The following is a 26,697-nucleotide window of genomic DNA, read 5'->3' as shown; positions in this document are numbered from 1 at the left end:
AGGTCCTCACCTCTCAATGATGACTTCATAGAGACTTGAACCAAACTACCCATAAAATGAGACAGAGTGTGGCTGGATGAAAAAAATCCCAAACTACCCTGCTTACAGGGACACACTTCAGCCCAGAGGACACTGACCAGGGGCTGAGAGTGTTTTGCCAGGGCATCTGAGGGAGCGGTGGCCAGAGCAGCGGTGAGCAGACTTCAAGAGAGAAGAGGGGTGGAGCCACAAGGAGGTAGCCCTGTCAGGCCCAGGAGCATCCAACAGTGCAACACCTAGACCTGTAGGTGACAGCAGGGGGGCCCCCCGCAGCAGGCACCGTCCACAGGGAAGGTCCTCCCGACAGAGTAGGAGGGAAACCGTGGGCTGGGACGGGGGCTTAGACCCAGCAAGTAGAGGCAGGACAGAAGACTTCCCGAGGGAAGAGAAGGCCACTGTCCTCCAGGATCACAGAACATTCTGCAGGCTGGATCCTGTGGCTGGCCACACATCGACTCCCACCAAATTAACAAGGTAGGAGTCCTACCAGGCATATTCTCTGGCCATATTAGAATTAAGCTAGAAATCAGTAATAGGAAACATTTTGGAAGATTCACAAATACATGGAAACTAAACAGTAGGCTCCTGTAGGAGTGAATGAAGAAATTAATAGAGTCTAAAAATATCTTGAGAAAAATGGAACCAGGGCATGCCCAGATCTTGAGATGTAGCAAACCCATTTCTAAGAGAAGCTTACAATAGTAGATGCCTCCACCAAAAGTGAACCAATAAATAACTCAAATAAACACTTTGATGCTTCTCTTCAAGAAAGTAGAGGAAAATAAACCCCAAATCAAGAAAAGGAAGGAAATAATAATGACTAGAAATGAAATGTAGACTAGAAAGACTCCTTTGAGCAGTCACATACCAACAAGTTAAACAACCTACAAGAAATAGGTAAATGCCCAGGAATACACAACCTGGAAAAACCGAATTAAGAAGAAACAGAAAATCCAGACAGACAAGTAATGGGTAAGGAGATAAAGTCAGTAATGAAACTCTCCCGTCAAAGTCGAGCCTGGAACCACACGGCTTCATGGAAGAAGTCAGAAAAATGTCCAGGGAGACCTGAGACCAATTCTTCTCACTCTTCCCTAAAATTGGAATGAAATGGAGGACTTACACCTCACTCAATGGGGCCAGCTTTGCCCTGATACCAAAGCCAACTAAGGATGCTACCAGAAAAGAGTAGCTCAACATCACTGAAATGCACAGATGCAAAAACACTCAATCCAACAGCAGGTCGGGTCAGACACAGACACACTGTTGGAATTATCCTCCATGAAACAGGTGTCTGTGGCATTTGCTTGATTTCCTTCTGAGGTTGGTGCTGTGTTAACAAAGGAGAAAAGTAAGCCCAGATGGAGAGAAAGTGCTGGTACCACTCCAGTCTGTGCCATAGATGGATGTGGAAGCCTAACAGTTGCTGCTCTTGAGGGGTGGTCTGCAGCACATCTCAGCTTTTGGTGACAGTGGGAGTGAGTGGGTTCTGTGACCTGGAAGACACCTTCTGTACAGAAAGAGCAACCATGGTCAGCCCTTTCAGAGAGCACCAAATTCCTCCATGCCTTACCAAGGGGCACACCACAGGCTCCCGGGGCTCAGTGCCACCTCAGAAGCAGCTCCTGAGTTCTGAACTTGGACATGGCATTTCCAGTGTCTTAGGAATCTTGAGCAACCCAGAGATGGGAGAGGCTTAACTCCTCTTTTATTTTTTGAGGGATGCTTTTGCTGGAGGTAGAAGTCTAAGTGACAGATGTCAGAAGCATGGTCAGTGGGCAGACAACTCTCTGTATCCAGGGAAGGTTTACACAGAGCACCTATAAGTGCTTCGGCTGTGGCCCATTGGGCAGAGGACTGAGCATCCTGGGCATGACATCCCCAGGGGCCCTGGAACCAGACCACACAGACACCGAGGGAGTGTCAGTCACATTAACACACACTCACATGTACATCATGAACTCCAGGGAGCCACATATAACACACACGCTCCCTTTCTGTCACCTACAGAAGTCCTTGTGGGATGCAGCTCCTCGCCGAGTCAAAGAACAGCAAAGACATTGTAAGACAGGAGATGATAAAGGGAATGTGTGGCCAGGCACGTAAAGAGGGGTGGACTTTCAATGAGTAGAGGGCCAAAGAGGCCAGCTGAAGGAAAAGAGCCAGCCTACGGAGATGGGCTGTGCCTCACAGGACAAGTTTATAATGACACTAGACATAGTTCATGAGGAATATAAAACAGCCTCAAGTGTGCCTTGCCTGTTGTCAAAGTTCCCCAGACTGAAGGTAAACACAGCTGCCCTTGTTGAAAGGTTTTGCCCTCTTCTCCTACGTGGTAGATCCACGAAGTCACTCACATCACAGAAGTTTAAATATCACTGATGACGGGACTTAACCAATAAGAGAACGCCAGGTATAATCATGAAAACGCAGTCTTTCATGAAAATAGAGTATTTGCCAAAACAGACCCTGTGGTAGGCCATAAATCATGTTTTAATCCATTTAAAATTATGGATCATTTGTAGAACATTCTCTCTGGCAGTAACAATATTAAATCAGAAATCAGTATCCGGAGATCAGAAAAACTCCACAACATTTGCAAATTAAACATTGTTGCTTCAGTGAACACTTGTAAACACGGCTGAGAGATATTGAAGATGACGTACACAGATGGAAAGACCTGTCACGCTGGTCACCACTGTGAGCTCACTATGTTTAGAGTCCAGTTCTCCAGGAATTCCAAACGAGATATTCCAACAATCACTTAGAGAAAGTGACAAGCTGATCATCAATGAACTTGGAAATCCCTGCAGAACATCCAAAACAGTAAGAAAATGAAGTGACCTGACATATTCTAACTGGAAGCCTTGTCATGCAGCTGTGGTATCCCAGTCTTGTGAAATCAGCAGATAAACAGACCCAATGGCACATGGCAGACTGAGGACCACACACACACATATGCCTCTGTTGGCAAGACAACAAAGAATTTACAGGCAAAAATCTATTCGACAAGTAGTGTGGATATCCACAGTAAAACAATTTTAAAATATACAGAAAATGTAATTATACAGCATGATTATAAATGTATGTTGCCCTGGAAAACATGGAGACACAGGTAAACATCCTTGCAACACTGGCATCTCCCAATGCAGAGAGCACAGACTGGCTTTAGAAACCACACATTGGCCTCTGTCAGATTCAGAACTAGCTGTGCAGTCTGCAGGCAGATTAATGCCTTCCTGAGCCCTGGTTTCCACAGTTTTAACTGTCCTTTGAAGGGGTAAAAAGCAGAGCAAAGCATTGGAAATACATCAAGTATGGTGATGTCAGAGCCCTGTAGGATGTGTTACAGACACACAATCCCTGCCACTCAGAGGCCTCATGACCAATACAAGACACATTCAGAGGTGGTTGGTGGAGTCTCTCCCAGCTGGACTCCTGAGCCATGTTTCCACCACCTTGTGAAGTAGCCTCAATATGTGGCCACCAAGGTTCTCAAAGAGGACAACAGACTGAAGATTGCATGATATGTTTGTATTTTTCAACCTTTATTGATATATTATTACTGACAGAAAGATCATACACATTTAAGATGAGCAGGACGGAGTTTGATGCACATATGCAACATGAGAATTGAATGACACCTGTTAGTCTGGTCAACATGCGTATCACATCATGGTGACCTTGCACATGTGGGTCTGAGGAGAAGATGTCAGACCCTCGTCCCAACACATTTCAAGTACAAAACACATCCTGCAGTTGGCATGTTGCATGCACCAGAGGCTAGAACTTTCCTCCTGCCTGAAGACCTGCACCCTCTGAACAGCATCTCCCTGCTCCCCCAGGAGACCTGGCAGCATAATGTTCCCTCAGCTTAGGAGCTCCTTTGTCCACTGTGTGCTCCTGAGAGTCCTGTCACAGGCCAGCGAGTCCTGACATGAGGATCTATGTTAGGGCTCTCGACTGTGGTCCCTTGGGCTGCATGGCTGTTGCTATAATGGTACCACGATGCTTACATAACTCTAGTTTTGTAATATATTTTGAAGCCATGAATATGACACCTGCAGCTTAGGGCTAGTCAGTATTTTGTGGTTCTAGGTGAATTTTAGGATTTTCTTCTATTGCTATGAAAAATTGCAATGGAGTCTCTGTATGGAAATTCCAATGCACAGGGATTCCATTAACCTCAGGTCATTTAGGCAGCAGGGCCAATTAGTGATACTGGTGCTTCCAGTCCCTGAGCACAAGTTCTCTCTCCATTTGCTGGTGTCTATTTAGTTTATTCATTAATGATTGCAATTTTCAGAGCACAGATCTTCCCCCCACTTTGTGAAATTTACGTAGTCTCTTTTCTTTCACGTTATTATAAGTGGAGTTATCTGAAGTCCCTTCCCCTGGTTTTGTTGTTAGAGACGTTGCTGGGTTTTGCATGTGGTTTTGTGTGCTGTGGCTTTCCTGGATGTGTTTTAACAGGCTTTGGGTAGAGTCTCAGGATTTCTGTGCATAGCATCACGGCATCTGCCATCAGGGCAACTTGGTTCTCCCTCTCCCACCTGGAGGACAATGTGTCCTTCCCTCCTGTGGCTCTGGCTGGGTCTCCATCTTAACCACAACAACAAACCCATCTTACTTAACCTGCTGTGACCCTGTTCCCAGATGAAGCCATCTTCTGAGGCGGCAGAAACCCCAGCACTCTGTTGAGGGAATACCACTCAGCACACAGCAGTTCACAGCTTTTCTGTAGAGCTACTTTTAAAATTATCTGCTGTGAGTTCTGTATCTGTTTCTCCTCTTTCATTCCTGACTTTATTAATACAAGTCTTCCTTCAGTTTTTCTAGGTGACCTAAAGAAGTTTGTCAATTTTTAAATTTATTATAGGAACAGCTTCCAGTGTTGCCCATCATGCTTATTTCTTAATATCTTTTATCAATTTCTGCCATCACTTTTATCATCTGTCTTTCCTGCTGGTTTACACATGGTGTATTTTTCTTTTTCCGCTCCTGGGGGTGGAGAGGTCAGTCAAAGGCTTTAGAGTTTTCTTTTCTCTTGAGACAAGGTTTAGCAGTCACCGTTTCCCCTCTAAACACAGCTCCTACCGAGGACAGCTGCCAACTGGAACAGGCCCAGCATGAGGAACAGGACTGACCCAACTCATGCATGGCTCTGAACACTTGCCCACCAAGTGAGCAGGAGAGTGAGGGTGAGGACCAGGCTGGCAGGGAGGTGGACCAGGGAAGGAGATGCGGGTCAGAGGTGCCATGTGTGGTAGGCAGGAGGAAGAGCTTCTGGTGACCTCTCACTGCACTGTGACCACAGCTAATGCTGCATTTTATGTTCCAAAACAGCTAAAAGAGAATTTAAACATTCTCACCAGAAAGAAAAGTTAACTATTTGAGGTGATGGAAACATGAGCCTGATTTACCATTCTACGTTGCAAACTAGTCAAAACTTCACACTAGGCTCCAAAAATGCATGCAACTTTCATTTGTCCAGTAGAAATAAAACTTAAAGAAATTTTAAACATGGATAGCAAGGTCATGATGCCCTTCACAGGGGCACTTAAGCATGGACTCACAGAGGGAACGGTGCCCCTGGCTCGTGCACATTTGTAGACATTCACACACCTTTCAGCTGGTGCCTCCCCTGGGAGGGGATGGTTAGGGTCCATGAGCCCAATGCTGTGTCATTAAAACAAGCCAACGTGGACGTTTCCTTCTGCCATTTTTCCTGAGCAAATCGTATACCTTGGGCTCCTCCTGATGGATGTGCCCTCAATTCACTATGATGACGGCCCCTGAGGCTTTGGTCTGCCTGATCACACCTTCTCACATCTAAAACATTTTGAGTACACCAGCTTTGCTTCGTTTCCCATCTGGTTCATTTTAATACTTGTGATCTTGTTCTACTGTGATTAATATATTTATTTATACATACTTAATTTATAGTACACTTTTATTTTGTGATAGTTGATATGTTAATGAGTAAAATATTAATTATGAAATCTTAGGAAAATAACACATAAAAAAATGAATAAAGACCATAAGTACTAATATTTGGCACAGTCCAAGGTAACTTTAAGTGCCATCCAGGGTTCAACAAAATAAAATATGGAAAGTCTTGCTAGAATACAGCTGAATTTCATTTAAAAAAAAAAAAAAGACAGAAAGAAAAGCTCAGCAACCCCTGGGACTCCCGGTGGGGAACCCCGAGGCTCCTGGCTAGACCAAGTCAGGCACGCAGGGCAGGCCCTGGTGGAGCCCCCATGCCACACTGCCTTCTCAGCCTTCTCAGGGCTGCCTTCAATTCCTTGTTCCTCAGACTGTAGATGACCAGATTCAGGGTGGGGGGCACCACCGTGTAGAACACAGGCAGCAGAAGGTCAGAGATGGAGGGTGAGCTGGAAACGGGCTTCACATAGGCGATGCTGCCGGACACCAGGAAGAGGGTCACAACCACGAGGTGAGGGACACAGGTGGAAAACGTTTTCCACCTGCCCTCCTTGGACGGGATCCTCATGACGGTAGAAAAGATGTACCCGTAGGACAGCGTAATGAGACTGAAGCACAAAATCACAAGGCTGGTAACGAAGACCATGACTCGGACCTCAGGGAGGATCGCTGTGGAGTCCAGGAGGCTGAGCAGCTGGGGAATGTCACAGAAGAAGTGATGGACTTGGCTGGACCCACAGAATGGCAAGGAGAAAGTGGCCGCCATGTGCATGAGCCCAGAGATACCACCACTCAGCCAGCACAGGGCCATCATCCTGACACAGGCACGCTGGCTCATGATGACCTTGTAGTGCAAGGGCCAGCAGATGGCCACACAGTGGTCATAGGACATCACCGTTAGGAGGGCTGTCTCAGTGGACGCCAAGTTCATGAAGAAGAAGGCCTGCAGGGCGCACCCCCAGAAGGAGATGGAGGTGTCCTGGGTGAACGAACTGACGACAGACTTGGGGACTGTGACGGAGATAAAGCAGAAATCCAAGAAAGACAGCTGTCTTAAGAAGAAGTACATTGGGGTCTGCAGGCGGATGTCCACAGTGGTGACTGTGATGATCAGGAGGTTCCCCGTGAGAGCCGCCAGGTAAACTAGTAAGAACAGGACCGCATGTGTGGTCTGAACCGTCCAGGAGTCTGCGAACCCCACGAGGAGAAACACCACAGCCTCGCTGCTGTTCCCACCTGCGGCTGCTCGGCTTCCTCCTAGGATAGAAGAGTGGGTTACAGCTCTGTCTGCCTGGCTGCCTGCAATGACGTCCCTGAAGCAGCCAGGCAGGTGACTGCTGCATGACAGATCACACAAATGCACAGGTGGAAACTATCTTGCTACCTGAAATCTCGACCACACAGCACAACACTCGATACAAAGTACAACCTCAATAAATACAACGAAGGACCTGAGGGGCCTGGAGAAATGAAACTAACATAGAAAATGACACGGGATTTTAATAGGAATTGCATTAAATCTGTGTAGCACTTCAAGTCGTAGGGCCATTTTGACAATATTAATTCTGCCTATCTAGGAGCATGGGAGATCTTTCCGTCTTCTGAGGTTTTCTTCAATTTCTTTCTTTAGTGTTCTGTAGTTTTCATTGTAGAGGTCTTTCGCGTCTTTTGTTAGATTGATTCCCAATTTTTTTTAGGCTAATGTGAATGGTGTAGTTTTCCTAATTTCTCTTTCAGTAGATTCATCACTAATGAATAGGAATGCTTTTGATTGATGGGTGTTGATTTTATATCCTGCTACTTTGCTGAATTAATTGATTGGTTCTAGAAGTTTTCTGGTGTACTTTTTTTGGATCTGCTAAATATAGAATCATGTCATTGGCTAATAGTGATAGTTTGAGTTCCTCTTTATCTATTTGTATCCCTTTAATTTCTGTCTTCTGTCTAAGCAGGCTAGAGTTTCAAGGATGATTTGGTTTATATATTTATGGAATATGACTCATCTTTAAAGAAGAATGAAATTATGGCATTTTCCAGTAAATGGATGGAGCTGGAGAATATCATGCTAAGTGAAATAAGACAACCCCAAAAAACCTAAGGCCTAATGTTTTCTCTGATATGCAGATGCTAATTTATAATAAGGGCAGGGACACTAGGGAAGAATAAAGTTGCTCTAGCTTAGGTAGAGGGGAGTGAAGGGAGGGGAGGAATAGGAAGGTGGTAGAATGAAACAGACATTACTGCCTTATGCACATTATGACTACACAACCAATGTGATTCTACAACACATACAAGCAGAAGAATGAGAAATTATAACCCATTTATGTATGAAATGTCAAAGTGCATGAATGCATTTTACTATCATATATAACTAATTAAAACACACTAAAAAATTATAAAGTCAAAACAAAAAAAGAAAATTACAGGGGACCATGAGAAGAAAAGGATCTGACCACAAAGATAGTATCCACAGAAGAGAGAAGTACCCATAGGTGGGGAGAAATCAGCAGGGCTGCTCCCGTCTGTGGAGCAGACGTATTTGGAAGTGTGCATTTGTTGCTGTGGGGGGTGGGGGGTCTTCAGGGCTTCTCAGCTTTGGTGACAGCGGAATGAGTGGGTTCGGTGACCTGGAAGGCACCTGCCCCACAGTGACTGAGAGCACCGCCCCCCTTGATGCCTCACGCAGGGGCACACCACAGCTCCCGGGGCTCCATGCCTCATCAGAAGCAGCTGCTGAGCTCTGAAGGGGGCATGTTAATGGAGGACACAACCAAGCACAGCACCAGGGGGCATCTGCTCTGGTGGACAAGAGGGGACGAGGGACACAGGTGGTGTCCTGGACATGCTGGCCTTGCCGTGCGCTGTTGGAGACAGGTGGGAGCTGCTCCTGGGTCAGGTCTTGATGGGTGTTTTGCTGGTTTTCAGACTGGTGTTTAGAAGACAGCGTGTGGAAACAGGAGGAGGATCAGGGTGTGCCGACTTCAGGGGCTGCTGGGCCGCAACTGGGACGGGCCTTCCCTCTCATGCCCTGGCCCTCAGCTCTCATCCGCAACCTGGACCCAGCAGCAGAATCCTGAGCATCTGGCCGCACGGCTGAAGCACTGAGCAGTTTCGGTGACCATCTTCTCCAGTGTCTGGCCCCCACTGTATTTGTTGGGTTAGTCCAGTGAAATGGCGTCTGACCACGTTCCCAGTCTCTGTGAGTGTGTCAAGCCACTCTCAATAGAACTCTCTGCCCGTAGCAGTTCATGATCAAGAATGTATGCACAACAAACCGACTCCCTGCAGAACTGCAGGAGTTTCAACACCTGTGTGTACTTATGAAAGCTCAGCTACCATCGGCACCACAGTTTTCCAGCACATCCAAAAGATCCCCTCATCTTCTCAGCAGTACAACCTCCTCCTCTGCCTGTTTCCCCTCTGGGCAACCACTGACTGCTGAGCCGCTTAGGGCAGGTCCACAAGAACACTCAGAAGGAAACCCAAGGGGCATGGACCAGGGGTCTTTCCCTGGGAATCTTGTCTCTCTCCACCTGCCCATGAGCCCAATGTTGTAGGGACACCGCAGCCAAGGGCACAGAGGAAGGCTCCTGTGAGCTGGAGGAGCAAACTCACACTGGGCTCTGTCTTCACTGTGGCTTACTGCGGCCAGATGACTTCTACCTTCACTCAAATGGGCTTCAAAGGACTGTATCCAGACAGTGATCATGGGGACAGAGATGGAAGACCCAGGTGTGGGCTCTGCCAACCAGGATTGGGCCAAGACACTGGGATTGCCTCATTGAAGAGGATGCTTAAGAATTCAGCCACATACTTAAGAATTCACACACACACACTTACATACTCTCCCTAACTGTTACTGCTGAATAGTTCAAAGCCATAAGTAGAGACTGCTAGAAGACCATGCTCCTTTTGCCCCACACTTTGGGCAATTATACACTGTTCATGCCAAGATCTGAAATAACAATCATACAAATGAAAGAAATGAATATTTATTCTAAAATTCATGGTCCTCCATCTAGACAGCAGATAAGGAGATAATGTGAAAATCCAAAAGTGCAACCTACTGATAAAGAAGTAAAATAGCATTTCTATCATTTTTCTCACCAACTCTGGGATCAGACTTACTGCATGGTGTGGACTGATTGCTAGTGAACTGGGTCATGGAGCAACTTCAGTTGTTCAAAATTCCAAACCCCTGTTCCTTTGTCTGAGATGGAACCTCAGCTTCTATGAGTATCTCTCAGGGCCAAATGGAGAAATGGCTTGATCTCACCGTGTGCTGCAGCCCTGGTCAGAGCAAGGTATCTTCATCTTTCCCTAATCTAGAGGAACACACCTGGTGAGCACCATGCCTGGTGTTCACCTCACAATGCCAAGTTTATGGTCTTTGTTAAAAAAAAAATGCTGGCCAATAAATGAGATCTAGTGAGAGAAATTTTGCATGATTCTGAGCTCTATGGAGGTAAGTTTCCTTGCATTAAAAATATGTTCTTTGGGAGAAAGAAACCAAAGCACAACTTTGATTAATCCCAGTGGACAGCACTAGTGGGAAATACCTCCTTTATGTGGCAGAAGGTAGAAGACTGGAAATTGATTGTATAGTACTTCGCATGCACCCAAAGTTCAATTACACACAGCATTTTTCTGAAGCAAGGGAAGCTTCAAAATCATATGTGGACCACAGACATTAGCCCAAACATGGATCCTGGGACTAGATTTCTGTTCCTCTATTTTCTTCCTAAACTTCAACCCAATGGGTCTATTCCTATGTCCTTCCTCAGCCCTTCCTGTCTCAAGTCAAATAAGTGTACGGAGAGGACGAGTGTTAATCTTGTGTTTGCATCTTCTGTGAATTGATCTTAAAGGTGGACCTTGATGCTCTGGTCCATGCGCCTGTCCTCACTCTGAGTGATGCCCTTTTGCACCCACACCAGAACTGAGGCCACTGGATGTCTGTTTGGGGTGCTGTTAAATATTGCCTCATTTAAAGTCGAGTTGATATTTATTTGTATGTAGGAACTAGTTTTATATTAGGAATGCTGATTCTTTGTGGAGGAAATGGGTGGAACATCGTTTTCCTGTTTGTAGTTTGGTATCTCTCTGCAGGTAGTCTCTGATAAATATACATTATTAATTTTGTGGAGTGTTTCTAGCCTTTCTTACTTTTTAAAGCCGCTTAGTTTATTTCCTCATTTGTTGAACAATTCTCTTTTAATTGCTAAGATTGTGGATTAGGACTTTCCAACACTCATCCCTTCACAGAAATATTAACCTGAACAGCCACTCGTGCCAAAACCCAATCACACCAGGCTGAGGAGCTGGGGGAGAGATGGTGGCTCCTGTGTGCAGCAGGAGAGGGAGGTGGCAGCTTCCCTTGCCTGTGGTTCCTCTCCTACTCCACAAGGACCACGTGGAGACGGTTGCCGAACAGGAGAAGCTCTGGACCTTGCTTCAGACCCCAGTGCCAGGCTCATCCCAGGGAAACCTAGAGCCAGGCTCTTCCCCAGGGCCCAAGGTCCAGACAACTCTGCAGCCTTGGTGTCCAGTCCCGCCCTACCACAAGCAGCCTCTGCAGGCCAGGCTGCAGACACGCCCAGCTCCAGGCTGCCCCATGTATGGACTGGCCCCAGTAGCTCTAGGCCCTCTGCCAGGACCCCTGGACCATGCCTCCTGGTTGACCCCACAACCAGAGGGTCCCTCATGACACCTACCCCTGACCTACCTGAAGTCCTGAGCCTGTTCCACCACCAGGTCAGCCCATGACACCAGGCTACCCAGCCGTCCAGTGCAGACCAGACCCGGTAGTCCAGGCTTCAGGTCCAGCCCAGTGGGAGAGCAGCCCAAGGTGGCTCCAGGTCCTGTCTGTGCACACGCCTCACGGTCAACCTGGTACCTAGAGATCTAGTAGCCAGGCCCAGCCAGTGACAGGCCAGCCTTCCCTGCCCCCAACCTCAACCAAAGTGAATCCGTGACCCTACCCCTGCCCCAAAGCGTCACCATGGACCCACAATCCAGGCCGGACTCCATGCTGTTGGGAGCCACTTTGTCCCACAGAAGCAGCCTCTGAGGTGGGGCCCACCCAGTGGTTTGTTGTTGTGCCATGGACACTAGCTCTAGGCCTACCCAGTGCCAGAATATCCACCATGGCACCATGTTCTAGCAGAACCAGGGCTCAGGGCTGTTACAGAAGACCTATCTGGGCAGTGCCCAGCACCAAGCCAGAGGCCGTGGCGCAGTCTCCAGGTCAGCCACACACAGCCTCCAGACTGTCCTCCACGGACAGAAGCTCAAAGCCAGCTCTGGACCCAGGGGTCAAGCCCACCCCAGCAGAGCCAAGCCTCAGGCCTCCCTCCCCTCAGGAGCCAGGTTCATAATAATTGTCCATTTTAAACTTGAGGAACATCAGCATGTGGCCTCGAGTGTGAGGGCCACTCTGTCCCCCCCACAGTGCCTCGTGTATGCTGGCTGTGACGTAATGGGAAGTCCTGTGTGATGGCCCCTTCTGCTCCCTCCTTGTTGAAGATGCGCTGGCTGATCAGGGTCTGTGGCCATCGCTCTTCAGGCGTGGTTGGCTCTGCAGGCGTGGTCGGCCCTGCTGGCAGTGTCCCTGGAAGCGGGTCTCTGTGTACTTGCAGAGCGATATGCCTTGTTTTGCTCTGGGAAGTGGTTTCTCCTCACTCAGGGACACACTTAATAAATCTAACTTTAAAATAGGTCACACACATAATTTAATGCCAATTTTGGAGAAAATCATTAGCTTCCCCAGAAAGGCCACTACTTTGTCTGAAACAAAACAAACTGTGGTGTCTCACTTCACAGGTCAAAGCCATCACCGCAGGAGCCCATGTGCCGATTACCCGGCTGATGAAATCTGTCTTCTGCAATCGCCACATTGTCCCCGTCGCCCTGTTCTTCTCCAGCTACTACAACACACGCATGCACACCTACAAACAACACACGTACAAGCAAAGCACTTGCTGCTGTCTGCATAGACCCATGGGCCACAGGTGGAGAGCAGGCTGTGGGTTCACAGGTGCGACCCAGTCTCACCCAGACTTCTCTACTCCGCAGCTTGAGCTGGGTCTCCTTAGACCTGACTCCACTTCTCTCCTTGAGTCATGAGAGTTATAAGAAAAGACCAGGGTGCTGCGTGAGCAGGAAGGTGGCAGAGTAAGAAGCTCTATGCCCCAGGGACACACCGCATGTACCACGACATGTGGCCACACACCTCAGGAGACCTGCAGAGCCCCAGACACCCAGCAGTGATGCCAGGGAGTTAACGGGAGAGCAGTCCACCTCATTAGGGTCCACCTCTACCCAGGCCAGCAGAGCTGAGAGGTCCTGAGGAGGAGGAGTGAGGTGTGCAGGTCATGCCCGCCTGTCCCTGCACCGCGAGGCTGCTCCCGTATCACCTCCCCAGTTCTAAGGGAAGTGGAGCAATGTGGGTGCTGGGGCAGATGAGAGGAAAGAAATGGCCCGATAGCTCTCAGTTGCTGGCGGGCTGTGTGGATTGAGTACTGCCTGGTGGAGGGCAGGGCTGAGGGCCGTGTTCACAGCTATGGGACTGGGAGAAGCAGCGCAGCCCGATACTTCCCCCCAGGGGCTTGCACGTGGCCTCCAGGTCTTTCCCTGCCTTCTGGAAAGGATGGGCAGTTCAGGATGGCCCCCGCACTCTACCAGGCTGGCAGACAGATCACGCCCCCGAGACGTCTGCCACAGGAGGGAAGGGGAGGCACGGAGCCCGCGGTGGTGTCCCGGAGGTCAGCACAGTGCTGCAGGGAAAGGGGCTGGAGGTAACACTAGCCCACTCAGCCCTGGGAGACGCCAGCCTGAGCGTCCTCACACGGGAGACAAGAGTGCAACACGCTCCTACCTGGAAAAGGCCCGGGGCTGCGGGGTCTCTCGGTTGCAGAATTGTGAGGTCTGACCCCACTGAAGCCAGATCTACGTCCTAAGAGAGGGTCCGGCACAAAGCTGCAAAGGGCATGGGACATCAGGGCTCGTGAGCACATCTCCAGTCACTGACACTACAGAGAGAGACCTGTGAATCAAGCCACTGTTCCAAAGAAGTGTCTCAGGGGCCCCGAGAGCAGACAATAACACATCAGCACAGGGACAATGTCAACAGAGAGGAGCCATAAAACAAGAAACAGGACATCTGTGGCTGAGGAATGCTACGACTGAGTGGAAGAACTCCATGGAGAGCTTCTATCACAAACCCAGTCAAGCAGAAGACGTATAGAAACAGAAGGCAGCAAACATCAGCAAAGAGAGAGATTGACCCCTGCAGGGTTGGTGGGAGTGTACACGGCTGAGCCACAGGGAGTGACCATAGGTGCAGCCACCAGCCATCGGAACACCCAGAAAAGAACCTGCAGCACGGACCCTGCAGGTCATGCCCCGAGGAATAGGGAAGTCCCCCACTGGCCCCGGCGTGGGGACCTGGTGACGGTGTGTGAAGTGACCTGTCAGGCTGAGCCGAGATACACACCAGCTCCTGTCACAATCTATGCATCTGCAGAGCCTTAGAAAGTCGGACCCACAAAGATGAGACCAGAACGGGGTACGGGGTCTCATGCCTCACAGATGTGGCCCCAGGCAGACAGGAGGACCCAGGCCAGGAGATCCTTTGCACAGGGCCACCATTGTGCCTGAGAGTAGTTTATCTTACACTTGAAAACTGCTAAGAACGTAATCTTACACAGCCTCAGCACAAAACAGCAAAACACATGTTAGATAGTGTGGGTTTTATTTTTTTTAATATTTATTTTTTTAGTTTTAGGTGGACACAATATCTTTATTTTACTTTTTGGTGGTACTGAGGATTGAACCCAGGCCTCATGCATGCTAGGCCAGTGCTCTACCACTGGGCCTCAACCCCAACCCCAGCGTGTATTTTAATTACATGGACTTCGCCTTTTCACAAAATGTAGCTATATCAAAACAGCACACTGTGTATACACTTGTGTGACATGTGTCAATTAAAACACGAAAAGAAGGGAGGGAGAAAGAGAAGGTATATCCACCTAATGGACTATCATTCTGGCTTTTAGTAAAGAGGACTCTGCCACTTAGGGGGAGGCAGATGCCCCTGAAGGGCTCTGCAGAGAGCTGGGGCAGGATTCCACTCCCAAGAGGTATCAGAAGTCGTCCAGATGCACAAGTGCAGCTTAGAATGGCGGCTTCCAGGGTGTGGCTGGAGGAGGAGAAAACAGGGAATTCTCTTCTACGGATGCAAAGTTTCAGTCATGCATGCTGAGGGAGCTCACAAGGAGCACAATACTACTCTGCACACTTAACAAGATGTTGAGAGGGAGCCAGGCACTGTGGCCACACCTGTGATCCCAGCAATGCAATCCTAGCAACTCCAGAGGCTGAAGCAGGAGGATCCAAGCTTGAGGCCAGCCTCAGCAACTTCCTGAGACCCTGTCTCAAAAGATGAAAAGGACTGGAGATGTAGCTCAGGGGTAGAGCACCCCTGGGTCCAGTTCCCAGGACCAAAAATGTTGAAAGGGTAGATCTCACGTTGGGTTCTTACAACAAAAGGGAAGCACAAGCAAACTTCTAGAGGTGGTGGACACATTGAATACTGTGACCGTGGTGACCTTCTCAGGGTGTCTGCTTAGGAGACAGCTCATTCAGTTGTACACGTTAGATATTTACACCTTCTGCATATCAGTCACTCTTCAATAAAGCTGCTTTTCACAAGAGAAAATGCTATTGTTTGAGCTCTCCTTAGTCTTACTGATTAAATCATGAGATGGTCAGAACAGCAGTATTAGATCACATTTTCTTTCAAAATACTTGTGTCTACCATGTGTGCTGGGACCTTCAGACCAGGAAGGAGATGCACCAGGTCATGAAAAAACACCTGACACGTTTTATTCCTCTGACCCTTCTGGGAATCTTGACATGCGTCTGAGATAAGAAAGAACTGACGGAGAGGAAGGGCTGAACAATACCCACTGATCTGCAGATCAGGGGTGAGTAGGGACCTCAAGCATGCTCTTTTTCCCTCGGCTCAGCTCTTGGCCCAGCGAATACGTGACAGCTCAGTCCTCGTGAACCCTCATGAGGACAGAGGCAGGGGCAGTTTTGTGGGCGTGGAGTGTGGGGCTTGGGCTTGGCTGGCAGAGGCTGGTGTGGATCCCCAGGCAGCTCCTGGCACATCATGTCCACAGGGGACACAGTTTTCCTGAGAGGAGCTTTCTCAGCGCCCCCTTCACATCCTTATTCCGTAAGGTGTAGATAAGGGGGTTCAAGGTGGGGGTCAGCATGGTGTAGAAGAGGGAGATGAACTTGCCCTGGTCCTGGGCATAACTGTCACTAGGCTGCAGGTACATGTAGATGATGGTGCCGTAGAAAATGACCACCACTGTGAGGTGGGAGGAGCAGGTGCTGAAGGCTTTGTACCTGGCCTCGGAAGACCTGATCCTCAGCACCGCTCGAGTGATGAAGCCGTAGGAAATGAGGATGAGCACAGGTGAGATCAGGAGGAACAGGATGCTCACGAGAAAGAGCACCAGCTCGTTCACAGTGGTGTCCACGCAGGCCAGCTTGAGGAGCGCCGGCACCTCACAGATGAAGTGGTCCAGCCTGTGGTTGCCGCAGAGCGGCAGCTGCAGGGTGAAGGTGGCATGGATCAGGGAGTTAGCCAGCCCACTGAGCCAGGAGGTGGAGGCCAGCTGCTGGCACACCCTCGGGCTCATGATGACCACATAGTGCAGGGGTCTGCAGACAGGTTCATAGTGATCCAGGGCCATGACAGCCTGGAGGATACACTCGGTGGAGCCCAGAGCCAGGGACACGTACAGCTGCACCACGCAGCCGCCGTAGGTGATGGTCTTTGCTGGTCCTCGCAGGTTCACCAAGGTCTGGGGCGCCAGGCTGGTGGTGAAGCAGACGTCCAGCAAGGAGAGGTTGCTGAGGAAGAAGTACATGGGGGTGTGGAGAGCGGGGTCCAGGTACGAGACGGCCATGACGGCGAAGTTTCCCAGCAGGGTCAGGAGGTAGAAGAACAGGACAAACACGAAGAGCACAACCTCCAGGCGGGGGTGGGCGGAGAAGCCCAGCAGAATGAACCCCGTGGGGGAGCTCCCATTGGCCCAGCCCATGCCTCCCAGGGAGCTGCCCCTGCAGAGGGAAGGAGGAGACCCAAGAGGGTGGGCCTAGGCCCTGTGAGAGCCCAAGGGGTCAGCAGACCCAGCCCTCTGTGCTGCTGGCCCTGGAGGTCAACAGCCTCTCCCTCCAGCCCACTGACTGTCTGTGGGAAACCACAGACGCCTTCAGCTTTGGAGCTGGTGATTGATGACCAGAGACGGAGTGGGTGTTTGCCTGTATGTAAAGACTGTGCCGTGACTGCCACGAAAACAGGCTTTCTTCAGATGAAGGGGTGACGGGCCTCTGCGTTGTGCCAGCCACTGGCGAAAATCTTCACGAAAACCTGATCACAGGCGCAGGTGGGGGTTGGAACGAGTGCCCCTTCTTGGCCGCCCCCACACGTGCTCATACTCCGTTTGTGCCCTTCTCTTCACAGTCCAGGAGACAAAACCAGATTGAACACTTACATAACTGAATGCCAAAGATGAAGATCATTGTTAAAAATGTACTTTATTTATTTAGGTATTATTTAGAAAATTTGGTTAAAAGTCTTCAAAGGTCAAAAAAAGAGAAATACTGAAAAATAATATATATGTTACTAGTAAAGAGTTAAAATGCATTATATCATTCTTTTAAAATTCACTTAAAAGAGTACTTACACAAATCTATTAAAAGTCCTTAACTTGACTGGAGCAAAACACCAATTAATTTTTTTTTAGAGAGACAGAGAATTTTTTTAATATTTATTTATTATTTTTTTAGTTTTTTCATTGGACATAATATCCTTATTTTTGTTTTCATGTGGTGTTGAGGATCGAACCCAGCGCCCTGCGCATGCCAGGCGAGCACACTACCGCTTGAGCCACATCCCCAGCCCCACCAATTAAATTTTAAGGAAATACAAAACTCATATGAGAGAGGCCAAGGAGCCCGAGGTCATGAGAGAGAGTTGGACAGGGGTGCAGAAGCCCCCTTTGTGAAAGGTTCACAAAGACCTATGCCTGAGAGAAAGCAGACAGAGTCTGCCTGACGGCCACTGAGCCAAGGGACACTTCCAGCTCCCACCTCCACGCTGGCCTGAGACTCTCCCAGAGCCGAAGGCTTCCTTCTCGGATGGCACTGACACAAAGACACCATGTAAGGCTGACTGCAGAACAGTGCGGTGGTCCTCATGAGGTATCAGGCTCAGGGTGGACACAGACCGAGAACCACCTGAATGACACTCTTCCCTGACCGGGACCGTGGAGTGAAAAATGCCCAAATAAACCTAAGCTGGTTTCCAATGGAGAGGGGGATAAACCAATGGCACAGGACAAGTCTGCATTTTGTTTTCAGATGAGAAAAGGAGGGAGATGTTAAATAACAGAATACAATTTTCATTCTGAAAAATTGTCTGATTGGCCACCACTCCCAATTCAAATTCATGTCACAACCCATCAGCCGGTGACACCTGCTGTGTACCCACACCCGGAGCTCAGCGCAGGTTCTGAGAAAGGGATGCGCCTGGGTGCAGATTTGCTCCCTGCACGGCAAGCAGAAGCAAGGGCGTCCTGGCCCGGGCCGTGCTAAGTACGGCTTCCAGGACTCTCAGACATTCTCAGCCTATTCCTAGTGGAGGATCTGTACACTAAACATGGGAGCCAGGCAGAGGACCCCCGGAGGCCTGCAGAAGCTGGCCGAGATGTCCGCCAACACCACCCACACAAACCCATGAGAGGCTTGCAGAGGACCTGGCTTTGGGTGCCTCTGGAAGAGAGCCTTCTGCTCATGCAGAAGGATAAGGGAGAAAAAGAAAGATTGCCAAGAGACTGCAAAGGACCTGGTTTAAGAACCTGGACACACTAGCGGCTGTGCCAAAGCTGGTATAGAGCCTGGCACTGCACAGACGGAGGAAAGAGATGCAGCTAGTAACACGCTCCTGTGAGCTGAAGAACCTCGTTCTCCAGGGTGGAGTGGCCCCTTCTTCAGGGTGGAGTGGCCCCTTCACGTTCCTGCACCTCTGGGCAGCCCTGCACCCTGCAGCCCCCCACACTGGCTGCCCCCCACGTGGCTGCACCTTCTCTCACCTGCTGCCTGTGACACCCACAGGGAGAGTGACTGCAAGATCCTGGATCTCAGGAGACAAGGTCCTCCTGGCTCTGGCCCTGCCCATCCCTGTCCCGGCTCCCCAACCTCGTAAGATGCATTTTATGCCTCCTGTATCCTTAAATTGTGTCTACCCCAAATCCAGACGCCACTGACCTCATGAAAACCTGCAAACACTGTAGGCTGCCTGGAAAGGGAGGGGCCCTATTTACCAAGACTTGATGGATGTCTAGTGTGCGCTAAGGGGTCAGCGTGCTGCGAGAGGCTGGCTGCACTTTCCCAGTGTCCTGGGTCGCACAGTCACTGGGCCTTTCTGGACATCGAGGAAAACAGGAAGTGGGCAACCTCAGGAATGGCTGGGTGGGGAGGTGCTGGAGACGCCAGAGAGAGCAACAGGGACCCAAATAAAATTGCAGCGAAGCCTTTATTCACTTGCTGTGGGGCCGTAAGGAAGCTCTGAGAGGGAGCAGGAGCCTCCCCTCCCGCCCTCCTCCTAGGGAGCCCTGTGCATGCCAGGTGTGGTGAGAAGCTGCCCCTGGGGGGACTCAAGAGGGGAAGAAGGGCTGGGCTTACACAGGTGCTGACCACCCACTCAAAGACGGGCACCTGTCCTTGAGATTCCCTTGCTGCATCTACAAGGCGGCCTTGGGAAAGGCACAAGGAACACCTGTGCCCGAAGCATCAGGTGACAGGAATGCTCAGGACAGAGCTGGCAAGACAGGGACATGCATGACCAGCCAGGGACACCAACTCTCCCCATGACCCTTCAGTCTCAGGGCACTGCTGTGCTGCCGGCCTGGTGTGGGAGAGCAGCTCTCTGGGGCCTGCCCACCACACCCTAGAGGATGCCTGTGCCCACAACCTCATGTGGGGTTTCGTCCACAAGCTGGCTCCACACCCTGCACTATGGCACCAGCCCAGGACAGCCTCCGGCCACCGCAGGCAGAGAGCTGTGCCATGGGCTGACGGGGTACTCATAGCCTCTCCTAAGGGGCAGAACCAAGGTTCCTGGCCTAGCACACTTCCCAGATGCACCGTTCCTCCAGGGCAACTCTGCCAACCAGCGGAAAGAGCAACAGTTACCATTGTCTTGTAGTTGAATTTGTACTTAATTAGTTTTTTCCTTGGCTTTTATACAAATAAAATATTTATACAAATAATATTTTATACAAATAATATCTAGACATTGTTACAATACATAAATATTGTAGGTACAATTATTTTATTTGTAAAATTATAGTTTTGCAAGCTTGCCACATGTCTTATCTGAAAATTATTATAGGTTTATAAAAATTCACCAGTTAAAGATAAAACATATCATCTGATCACCTGAAACCTCATTTTTGATCATCTATTTCATCATTTTTCATCTAATATTTTATATTTTAGCATAAAAATGTTTCTATAAAAAATTCAGATTCTCAATGTCATCATTCTTCTAATGGAATAGGAAGACTGTGTTAAAGGGCATACTCTAGGACTCGGGTTGTGGTTCAGTTGTAGAGTGATTGCCTAAGATTCATGAGGCACTGGCTTCATCCCTAGCACAATATAAAAATACTAAACAAAACAAAATGCATAGTATAACCAACATGTAAATTTTATTGTTTCAAACTAAATGAAAGAGGCTGAAGATATATTACACAAATACACAAATAGTAAACACAGTTCATCTTCAGTCATTGAAAATTAAAGTATTTGAAAATATATAACAAACAACTGAATATGTAATTTCATTTTTTTCTTTTATACTAAATTTTATATAGCATTTAAAATGTCATATATGGTGTATGAATGAACTACCACCTTGGGTTCGTTGGGCAGACTACATGTTTTATTATTTCTTTCCAAGAAAATAACATCCAGTTAACAAAATAAAAAACAAAATCAGACAGTAAACTAATAAAAACAATATAGAACTCTAACAGCCATCAGGGAAAGCCAAGCTAAAAACAAAAAAGTTATAAACACACTCACTAGATGTTCTAAATTTTTTTAAAAAAAATGCAGACATTTTTTTTAAAACAATGGAAGCAAGAGAATCTTGAGCACTATGGTGGTGGAAATGTAAAATTAATAGCCTCTTTCAGAGAACAAGTGAAGAAAAAGTTCACCATCCATCTACCAAAATAATAGTAATTAAAACAACAACAACAACTTTTGATCTCACAAATAAGCTTTAATTTCCATAGATCCAAACTGAACATGGTCCAGACATCCTCCAAAACACATGGGGTAACACATTGTGGCATTGTAGACAATAGAAGACCTGTAGGAATTAAACAGGGTGAAGAATTGGTGAGAGCAGAGTTGCAGAGGAGTCTTTGAACTGAGAGAAAAATACAGGATGTAGGACTATTCATCATGGGGTTCCAAGGACAAGAATAGAACAGGCCAAACTAAACAATGGGATAAACAGCAGATCCATAGTTGTTTTTGAGGGTGCTTCACTTGTGTTGGAGGGTCTTGGGAGGCTGGTGCTTGTAACCTTTCTTGAATACAGTGTAGACTATTAGGCTAGTGTTTATTGAAATTGCTTGAAAGAAAAGGCTGAGTTGTGAGCATCGTATTTCTTAAAAAGTATACCTCAGTTGAAACATAGATAATAATCCCAAAATTGCTGGAATAGTGAATTCACTTTTTGAGTAAAAGCTCATTAAAACATGCAGGTTTAATGATAAAGTAAAATGTGGGGGGGGGGGAGCGGGGCAGATATACAGATCCAAGGGAATCCAGTAGTTCTCCCTTATCTCTGGTTTTGTGCACCAGAGACTCAGTTACCTGCAATCAACTACAAACTGAAAACTTAAAATTAAAAAATCCAGAAATACATATTCCATAAGTATAGAATCTGGCACAGCAATGCTCCAGTCTGACCTGAAAAGATGAACCTTTCCACTTAATGAGAAAAGAAAAGAATTATAGGCAGAGGTTGCAGAGATCTTTGCTAAGAGTAAATATACATGTGAAATTGCACAGAAGGAAAAAGAAAAGTGTGCTACTTTTGCTCTTGAACCTCAAGTTGCAAAAGTTATGGCCACAGCATTCAGTGTTCAGCTAAGGTCAACAATGTTTTCACAGAGAGCATCAGTGATTCCAGGTTTCTCCTGGGCAATGTGGATCATGTCTCTAATTCATAAGGAGGGGTCCCTGTAATGACCCTCTAAAAATCCCACCAGTTACTCTGCCCAACCACAAAAAGCTGGGACAACTTAGTGTATTATTAATAAAGTGTCATGGCCACACACTGGCCACACACTTTCTCAGGGCACCCTTGACTTTGCTGTTCCTCAGGCTGTAGATGAAGGGGTTCAGCATAGGAGTGAGGATGCTATAGAAGGCTGACACCACCTTATCATGGTGAGCTGACCTGTAGGATTTGGGTCTCATGTAGATAAAAATGGCTGCTCCATAAAAGAGCCCCACCACAGCCACGTGTGAGGAGCTGGTGGCAAAGGCCTTCTTGTGGGCTTCTGTGGAGCACATGTGGAGGACAGCAGCCAGGATGAGACTGTAGGAGGTCAGGATGAGGCAGAAGGGCACCAGGAGCATCAACACACAGCAGAAGTACTTACTGATTGTTGGTTTTATTTCTTGTGCTTTTGAGTTTTGTTAAGGAAGTTAATGCCTGTGGCCATGTGTTGGAGACCTAAGCCTATACAATTTTCTACCAGTAGCAGGGTTTCTGGTCTAATTCCTTATTCCTGGATCCACTTTGAGTTGACTTTTGTGCAGAGTGAGATATGGGGTTCAATTTTCATTCTTCTCTATATGCATATTCTGGGGGTTTATACCTTTTTTTTAAAAAAAAAGTTATCTTTTCTCTAATAGTTGTTTTGACATCTTTGTTGAGTATCAGATGACTGTTTCATGTGGGTTGGTCTCTGTGACTTCTATTCTATTCAATTGGTCTTCATGTCTGCTTCAATGCCAATACCATGGAAGTTTGGTTAGTAGAGTTTTATCATATAACTTGAGGTCTGGTGTTGTGGTACCTCCATTAGAGCTCTTCTTGCTCAGGATTGCTTTGTCTGTTCTGAATCTCTTTTTCTTTCAAATGAATTTTACAACTCTTATTTTAGTCCTGTGAAGAATGTTATTGGTATTTTTATGGGGATTTCATTGTCTTTGAGACTTTTGGTAGTATGGCCAATTGACAATATTAATTCTGCCTATCCAAAAGCATGAGAGTTATTTTTATATGCTAAGGACTTCAATTTCTTTATTTAGTGGTCTTCATTTTTTATTGTAGAGGTCTTTCATATCCTTCATTTGACAAACTTTCAATTGTGTTTGAGGCTTATTGTGAATGTAATTATTTTACCAATTTCCTTTTTCAGTGGAGTTATTAATGGAGTACAAGAAAGTGATTGATTTATGGATATTAATCTTGTATCCTGCACTTTACTAAAATTGATTAGCAGCTCTAGCAGTCTTCTGCTGGATTTTTTTAATGTTCTAATTATAGGACTATGCTGTTGCCAACAGAGTTAACTACACTTCTTCTTTTCCTATTTTCCTTTCCTTTCCTTCACTTACCTGATGGCTCTGGCTAGAGTTTCAAGAACTATATTGAATTAGAGCCATGAGTGTGAACTCTTGCCTTGTTCCTATTTTTAGGGGAAATGCTCTCAGTGTTCTCCATTCAGTGTGGAATTGCTCTTGGGTTTGCCATAGATAGCCTTCACAATGCTGAAGCAAGTGCCTTGTATCCCTACATTCTCCAGGGGTTTAAACATGAATGGCTGCTGGACGTTGTCACAGGCTTTCTCGCTTCTAATGGGGTAGTCATGTGATTCTTGTCCTTAACTTTATTTATGTGCTAAATTACATTTTTGATTTGTGGATGTTGAACTAAGGTTTCATCCTTGGAATAAAACCCACTTGTTCATGGCTTACTATCTTGTTATAGTGTATTTGAATAGAGTTTGTGAATATTCCATTAAGATATTTTGTATGTTTCCATCAAGGATATTGGCCTGATTTTTGTTTCCCTTGTTGTGACTTTGGTATCCGGGTGACACTGAATTTATGGAATAAATTTTGCTGTCTTTGCTCCCTTTCTATTTCATGGAATAATTTCAGGAGGATTGGTGTTAGCTTTTTTTTTTTTTTGAAGGCCTGGTAGAGCTTGGATCTGGGTTTTTGTTAGAAACCTTTTAAAAATTGCTTCTATTCCATTTCTTTATATTGCTCTTGTTAAGTTTTCTACATCTTCATGGCTCAATTTGGGTAGGTCATGTATCTTTAAAAATTTCTCAAAATCTTTGAGATTTTTTTCTGGCTGATTGGAGTATAAAACTCCAAATCGTTTCTCATGATAGTCTAGATTTCAGTAGTATCTGTGGTGATATTTATTTTTGTACCTCTAATGTTAATTTGGTTTTTTTATTCCTTTCTTTGGATTCATTTGACTGAACATTTACCAATCTTCTTTATTTTTTTAAAGAAACAATGCTAGGGCTGGGACTGTAGCTCAATGGTAGAGCACTTGCCTTGCATGTGTGAGGCACTGGGTTTGATCCTTAGCATCACATAAAAATAAATAAAATTAAAAATAAAAAAGAACAACTCCTTGTCTCATTGACTCTTTGTATTGTTTTTCTTAGTCTCAATTTAGTTGAATTTGTCTATAATTTTAATTATTTCCTGTCTTCTACTAATTGTGATGTTACTTTGTTATACTTTTTCTAGAGCCTTGATGTGTAATATTAGATTATTTATTTGTTATCTTTCTATTTGTTTTTAATGTAGGAATTCAGTACTGTAAACTTTCCTCTTAGAATTGCCTTTATAAGATCCCATATCTTTTTATATGTTGTATTTCTATTTTAATTTTTTTTTCTATTTTTCTAAATTTCTACCCTGATTTCTTCTATGACCTATTCCTTAAGCTAAAGTGTATTATATAAATGTCATGTGTTACAATGGTTTGGTTTTTTTTTCCTGTCACTTTTAATTGTATTCCATTTTGATCTGGTAGGATGCTAGGACTTATCTCTTTTTTATTGTATTTGCTAAGATTTGCTTTGTGCCTTAAAATATGATTTGTTTGAGAGAATGTTCCAAGGACTGCTAAGAAGTAGGTGAATTTACTTATCAATGGATGAAATATTGTATAGATGTCAGTTAGGTTCATTTGATTAATAGCTTTTTTTTCAGTTCTAAAGAATCCTTGCTTAGTTAATGTCTGGGTAAACTATGTAGTGATGAGGGGTGTTTTCAAATCACTAAGTATTGCTTTATCACAGTCTACTTGTTTCTTTATGTTGAGAAGCATTTGTTTTGTGTAAGTAGATGCACCATTGTTTGTGTCATAAATGTTTACAATCACAATATCTTTTTGAATGATTCCTGTAACCAGTATAAAGTAACTTCTTTGTGTCTTCTAATTAATTCGACCTGAGGTCTACTTTGTCTGAGATGAGAGTAGATACCTCTGCTTGTTTTCAGCTACCATTTCCATGTTATATGTTTTCTCATTTTTTCACCTGAATTTGTTGATGTCTTTGTAACTGTCTCTTGCAAAAAAAGCATATTGTTAGGTCTTTTTTTTTAAATTCAATCTGTGTCTGTCTTTTCATTGAATATTTTAGACCATTTATATTCTAATGCATAATTCAAACTTTATTCTTCTTTAATTGTCTATTCATCTTCTACAATTTAATCCCCATGCTGGTTTTAATTTTCCACTTTTTATATCTTCTTTATGAAATATTTCTTTGAACATATTTTGTAATACAAGCCTAGTGCTTATAATTCAGTTTCTTCTTCTCATAGAAGGTTTTTGTTTTGTCTCATATTCTGAAGGATAATTTAGCTGAGTGTAGTAATCTTTGTTGGTACTGATTTTTTTAGGGCTTTTTATATATTATTCCAATCCCTCCTGGCTATTTAAGTCTGAGTTGAGAGATCAGTTAATAGGTGACCTGCTATTTTTCTTTCAGCTTTTAAAATTTTGTTCTTGCTCTGCATCTTGGGTATTTTTTATCATGATATGTATTTGAGAGGATCTATTTTGATCTTACCTATTTGGAATTCCATGTGCTTTGGTATTTGGATTTCCATCTCATTCCTAAGATTTGGAAATTTTTTTTTTTTTTTTGTGTGTGTGTGTGTGTGTGTTTATTGTTTGTTTGATTTAGTTGTAGATGGACACAATAGCTTTAGTTTTATTTGTTTATTGTTTATTTTTATGTGGTGCTGGGGATCAAACCCAGGGCCTCATACATGTGAGGCAAGCACTCTGCCACTAAGCTACAACCCTAGCCTTAGATTTGGAAGTTTTTCTAATGGAATTTTATTGAAAAGGTTGTTTATTCCTTTAGTTTATTTCAGAGCCTGATCCTCTCCAATTATTCTTATATTTAGTTTCTTGATGTATCCCAGGTTTTGTTCATGATCACTTAATATCTGTTCTTTATATTTGACTTTACTTTTAGATTTTAAATTTCGTCTTTAAAGTTTGAAGATCAGCCATTAATATTATAATGTACTGGTGATGCTTCCCATTATAAAATT

At 45.8% G+C, this 26,697-nt stretch overlaps 2 protein-coding genes and 1 pseudogene across 2 annotated transcripts; all 3 read right to left on the bottom strand.

Moving 5' to 3' along the window:
• The window catches only part of LOC143639848 (E3 ubiquitin-protein ligase TRIM58-like), a 305,237-nt pseudogene that overhangs the window by 212,066 nt on the left and 66,474 nt on the right, over window positions 1-26,697 (bottom strand).
• LOC143390331 (olfactory receptor 14L1-like) lies at window positions 6,269-10,153 on the bottom strand. The gene is made up of 2 exons (XM_076842770.2): window positions 10,117-10,153; window positions 6,269-7,245 (listed from the first exon to the last, which is right to left on the bottom strand). The coding sequence occupies exons 1-2, from the start codon at window positions 10,151-10,153 to the stop codon at window positions 6,269-6,271; spliced, it is 1,014 nt and encodes a 337-aa protein (XP_076698885.2).
• On the bottom strand, window positions 16,161-17,105 carry LOC143390329 (olfactory receptor 2G3-like). Its single transcript, XM_076842769.2, has one exon. It carries the CDS (start codon window positions 17,103-17,105, stop codon window positions 16,161-16,163), a length of 945 nt encoding a protein of 314 aa, XP_076698884.2.

The sequence above is a fragment of the Callospermophilus lateralis genome, assembly GCF_048772815.1.
Source record: "Callospermophilus lateralis isolate mCalLat2 chromosome 5 unlocalized genomic scaffold, mCalLat2.hap1 SUPER_5_unloc_2, whole genome shotgun sequence".
Lineage (NCBI taxonomy): Eukaryota > Metazoa > Chordata > Mammalia > Rodentia > Sciuridae > Callospermophilus > Callospermophilus lateralis.
This window is presented reverse-complemented; position numbering and strand designations above follow the sequence as displayed.

What these genes read in the sequence shown, in the direction of transcription:
- LOC143390331 (XM_076842770.2), bottom strand. Translation starts at nt 10,153, where the DNA reads ATGACCCAGTTCACTAGCAATCAGTCCACACCATGCA. An exon ending in CAATCAGTCCACACCATGCA is followed by an intron (nt 7,246 to 10,116) that starts GTAAGTCTGATC and finishes CTTCTATCCTAG; the next exon opens with GAGGAAGCCGAGCAGCCGCA.
- LOC143390329 (XM_076842769.2), bottom strand. Translation starts at nt 17,105, where the DNA reads ATGGGCTGGGCCAATGGGAGCTCCCCCACGGGGTTCATTCTGCTGGGC.